We start from the raw sequence: 5,362 nt of genomic DNA, 5'->3' as shown, positions 1-5,362 counted from the left end.
TTAGTGTCTAGGTGATGTGTTTTGTTTTTAGTGTCCAGGTGATGTGTTTTGTTTGTAGTGTCTAGGTGATATGTTTTGTTTGTAGTGTCCAGGTGATGTGTTTTGTTTTTAGTGTCCAGGTGATGTGTTTTGTTTGTAGTGTCTAGGTGATGTGTTTTGTTTGTAGTGTCTAGGTGATGTGTTTTGTTTGTAGTGTCCAGGTGATGTGTTTTGTTTTTAGTGTCCAGGTGATGTGTTTTATTTGTAGTGTCTAGGTGATGTATTTTGTTTGTAGTGTCCAGGTGATGTGTTTTGTTTTTAGTGTCCAGGTGATGTGTTTTGTTTGTAGTGTCTAGGTGATGTGTTTTGTTTGTAGTGTCCAGGTGATGTGTTTTGTTTTTAGTGTCCAGGTGATGTGTTTTGTTTGATATCTGGTAAAAAGATATCACTATATTTACACGCGCGACTAACGTGGAAAGCTTGACTACAGTTTTTCTTACAGAGATTTGATATGCTTGTTTTAAAGTTACTGCTGATTTATACAAATATGTTAATAAACGTAGCACATAGCTTAGAAACATTTGCTTATTGTGAAATAGTGGTTAGCATATTCAGTTCACACAGTAACAACTGTTCTCAAGTGACTGGTGATATATCGACCACTGTCGCGTCTGTCGTATCCCCAGCCAGCCTACAAATCCCTAGTATTAGGTGAAAGACCTCGTCGGCAGTGGACATAACAGATGTGGTATAGTTAACATGTTAGTTACGGTACACTTTTCCTGATTTTCACTGACAATTTCTATATTAATATATGTACTTACGAATACATATCACTAACCGACATTTTAAAAATATTTTCAAACACTGTTCAGTTTTATCGACAGAAAGACTGGTGTCAAAATGACATTTTCTACGTGCTACATATATACTTTTAAAGATTTATAATAACCAATGTTTTGTTTTTTTTCAGAAAGCAAGAATGGCGAGGATCCAAATAGCCAAAGCAACAAGTGGAGCTATGTTTGTTAAACAGAAAAAAGCTACAGAAGCTCGACTTCAAGCTGTGAACTCTGGAGAAGAAGTGGAAGATATAACAGAAGATATTTTTGAACTTCAACATCATCATCTTCTTCAATGTTTGGAGAAAACTACGGTAAGCGTTTTATATGTGATTCCTATCGATAAAACGACTTCATCCTTAGTGATAACACCAACAGATATAACTACTTCATATTAAAACACCAATACATATAACTACTAAAACACCAACAGATATAACTACTCCGTATTAAAACACCAACAGATATAACTACTCCGTATTAAAACACCAACAGATATAACTACTCTGTGTTATTACACCAACAGATATAACTACTCCGTATTAAAACACCAACAGATATAACTACTTCATATTAAAACACCAACAGATATAACTACTCTGTATTAAAACACCAACAGATATAACTACTAAAACACCAACAGATATAACTACTAAAACACCAACAGATATAACTACTAAAACACCAACAGATATAACTACTAAAACACCAACAGATATAACTACTCCGTAGTAAAACACCAACAGATATAACTACTTCGTATTAAAACACCAACAGATAAAACTACTCTGTGTTATAACACCAACAGATATATTTCAAAACACTTTTTTGCATTAAGAAGCATAAATACTTATTGAAGATGCTGGGTTACTATGCCAACCTATTAAATACTTAATGGAGATGAAGAATTACTATGCCAACCTATTAAATACTTATTGAAGATGCTGGGTTACTATTGCTAACTTATTAAATACGTATGGAAGATGCTGGGTTATAATGATACCCTATTAAATACTTATTGAAGATGCTGGGTTACTATGACAACCTATTAAATACTTATTGAAGATGCTGGGTTACTATGGTAATCTATTAAATACTTATTGAAAATGCTGGGTTACTATGCCAATCTATTAAATACTTACTGAAGATGCTGGGTTACGATGCCAACGTATTAAATACTTTATGAAGATCCTGAGATATTCTGACAACCTATTAAATACTTAATGAAGATCCTGAGATATTCTGACAACCTATTAAATACTTATTAAAGATAGTGGATTACTATGACAACCAGTTCTGGTAGAAATTCAAACATAGTTTCTCTGCTTTTGTCAGTTTTCTCTGAAATCTGAGTTTGTTTGTTTTTATGTAGTGCCTGTCGTCACAATCTTTATTCTACGATTCCGTGTATCAGAACCAAGTGTATTTGGGATATCTTATATTTTCGTGTGTTGTATTCATATGGACCTGATATATTTCAGTAATGTAAAAACGGCGGTACAGTTAGAGACAAGACAGGGAGTTTGAAGAGCCAGTAATAAAAAAATTCGACATATCCTTTCTATCTGTTTTGTTTCTTTTGTATTTACTCGGACTTGTTACGTTTCTACAAGTTCGTGACTGTGGTATTAATTATATTTTGATCATTAAAGTTTTCTGGACATAAAGTTTTGGTCCCATCATTTTAAATAGTAATTAATATTATAATTTATAACAAAAAGTTTCGGAAAACAAATCTATTCCGTACACGTTTTCAACTATATTTTTCTTTACTAACTAAAATGTACAATATATCAGTTGCTGACCTGTGCATCTGGTGAAAATTCATGTTTCTCTAAAATCTCGTTTTATTTAAAATCAAATAATTTACTTGCGTTGGCGTACTCCAGGTCCTTTGTTGATGTACACGATGTTGATCATGATAAATGTGACTTTACTGAAGTCAGGAGCCTATTCCTCTGTCCTCCAGGTCCTTTGTTGATGTACAAGATGTTCATCATGATAAATGTGACTTTAGTGAAGTCAGGAGCCTATTCCTCTGTCCTCCAGGTCCTTTGTTGATGTACAAGATGTTCGATCATGATAAATGTGATTTTACTGAAGTCAGGAGCCTATTCCTCTGTACTCCAGGTCCTCTGTTGATGTACAAGATGTTGATCATGATAAATGTGATTTTACTGGAGTCAGAAGCCTACTCATCTGTACTCCAGGTCCTTTGTTGATGTACAAGATGTTGATCATGATAAATGTGACTTTACTGAAGTCAGGAGCCTATTCCTCTGTCCTCCAGGTCCTTTGTTGATGTACAAGATGTTGATCATGATAAATGTGACTTTACTGAAGTCAGGAGCCTATTCCTCTGTCCTCCAGGTCCTTTGTTGATGTACAAGATGTTCATCGTGATAAATATGACTTTACTGAAGTCAGGAGCCTACTCCTCTGTACTCCAGGTCCTTTGTGTATTTTAGTAAATATCTAACATTTAAACTAACTTGGATGTAAACCTGTTTTGAAAATTGATTCATGTGCTACTCACTAATGTAAAAGTTTTGAGTATGTTAAAGTTTACTCGAAAATTTTTCATATTTCAACTAAAAAATCCTTTTCACGTCCAAAACGAACAGGACAGGGAGTTCGTGGAGATAGATGTTCCCTACAATGGTCAAGCTAATAGACCTGCGTCCACGCCTCCTCTGTCTCCAATGCCTTCTGTTTTATCTCATGAGAACTCTCTACGGTCATGCTGTGGGAGGCGTTGTAGAAAGAAGAAGTACCAGGTAAGGTATATCGTACTTCACTGGTTTATATTAATAAGTCAAAACAATGAGCGTTTATATACACTTAAGAACTGCAGAATAATCAACCCTTATCGTCCTCAATCATGAACATCTGTACATTCTCTTACCTCACCGTATTTAAATTTTGATACTATAAACATGAACGGCAACACTTGAGCTAAACTGTCAGGCCAGGGGTCAAGCATAGCCATCTCATACTTTTAACTGCTGACCAGAGTAAAGGAAATCAGCCACTACCCACGTAGTTACTCTTGAACGAATAAGGATACTGTCACTCTGATAACGCACTCTCAGCTGAAAGCACACAGTATGTTAAGCAACATGTTTCATGCTCGAAAACCTTGAAAATTTCGTCTATAGCCCGGCATGTTAACCTCTAGACCACGCCTGGCACATTGCTCAACCATATACAAGAGTAGTGACTAACGTTATAAAGCTAAGTGTGTGTGCCAGTGAATTCTTAGCCCAAACCCTAAAACATTTACACATCATTTAGAATAATTAATGTGATTACTAATCATCGTAACCACTGTCCACTGGCCTTTAGGGTGGCCTTCATTTTTGAAATATACGAACCTCAACTGTTCCAACTTTTCACCATTACTGACCAAAGGTTAAGCACGTAAAAAGACCTGGATACATACAATTACAGTACTTCTTGGTTTTTATCCTAATAACGTCATTGAAATCCTTATTTGGCATCAAAAGTAAACATTAATTTTGAAATCCACACGTCATTTTGATATGACACAATCGTCTTCTGAAATTCGATTACGTGTTGGTATAAAGATTTCCAAACCCTTGTCTGCACATAGAGAGAAAGCTAATTTTATTGATTTTTAAACTTCTAACTTACCTGTATAATAAGCTTTTATGAAAATGGTGGTGTTTGGAAATGGCGGGTTTTGATCGATTTTGGATCAACGATTACACTTTTCAGGCTTGAGGTACTGCAGTTTAGGCTTAAGGCACTAGCCGCAATACTGCATCTGTTGTTAGGGTTGAGGAACTACCACATCAGTCAATGTTGAGGAACTACCACACCTGTTAATGTTGAGGAACTACCACATCTGTTAGTGTCGGGGAACTACCACATGTGTTAGTGTTGGGAACTACCACATTTGTTAATGTGGAGGAACTACTATATGTCTTAGTGTTGAGAAACTACCACATTTGTTAGTGTCGAGGAATTATAATATGTGTTCGTGTTGAGGAACTACCATATGTGTTAGTGTTGAGGAACTACAATATGTGTTAGTGAAGAGCAACTACCATATGTGTTAGTGTAGAGTAACTACCACATCTGTTAGTGTCGAGGAACTAACACATGTGTTAGTGCTGAAAAACTACCACATCAGTTAATGTTGAGGAACTATCGTATGTGTTAGTGTGGAGGAACTAGATCATCTTTAGTGTCGAGGAACTACCATATGTGTTAGTGTTGAGGAACTACCATATATGTTAGTGTTGAGGAACTACCACATCTGTTAGTGTCGGGGAACTACCATATGTTAGTGTTGAGGAACTACCATATGTGTTAGTGTTGAGGAACTACCATATGTGTTAGTGTTGAGGAACTACCATATTTGTTAATGTTGAGGAACTATCATATTTGTTAGTGTTGAGAAACTACCACATTTGTTAGTGTTAAGGAACCATCACATATGTTAGTGTTGAGGAACTACCATATGTGTTAGTGTAGAGCAACTACCATATGTGTTAGTGTTGAGGAACTGCCATATG

General features: G+C 35.6%; 1 protein-coding gene across 1 annotated transcript in view; it reads left to right on the top strand.

The window, feature by feature from the left end:
• The first annotated feature begins 895 nt into the window (after positions 1-895).
• Positions 896-5,362, top strand: part of LOC111083481 (potassium voltage-gated channel protein Shal-like) — a 13,336-nt gene continuing 8,869 nt past the window's right edge. The window contains exons 1-2 of the mRNA XM_022380030.1: positions 896-1,135; positions 3,446-3,598. Coding sequence (XP_022235738.1) covers positions 962-1,135; positions 3,446-3,598 — 327 coding nt within the window. The 5' untranslated portion in view covers positions 896-961. The remainder of the gene's footprint in view (positions 1,136-3,445; positions 3,599-5,362) is intronic.

The sequence above is a fragment of the Limulus polyphemus genome, unplaced genomic scaffold (assembly GCF_000517525.1).
Source record: "Limulus polyphemus unplaced genomic scaffold, Limulus_polyphemus-2.1.2 Scaffold9724, whole genome shotgun sequence".
In the NCBI taxonomy this organism is placed as follows: Eukaryota; Metazoa; Arthropoda; class Merostomata; order Xiphosura; family Limulidae; genus Limulus; species Limulus polyphemus.
Note: the sequence above shows the minus strand (reverse complement) of the source record. Positions and strands in the feature narration are given on the sequence as shown.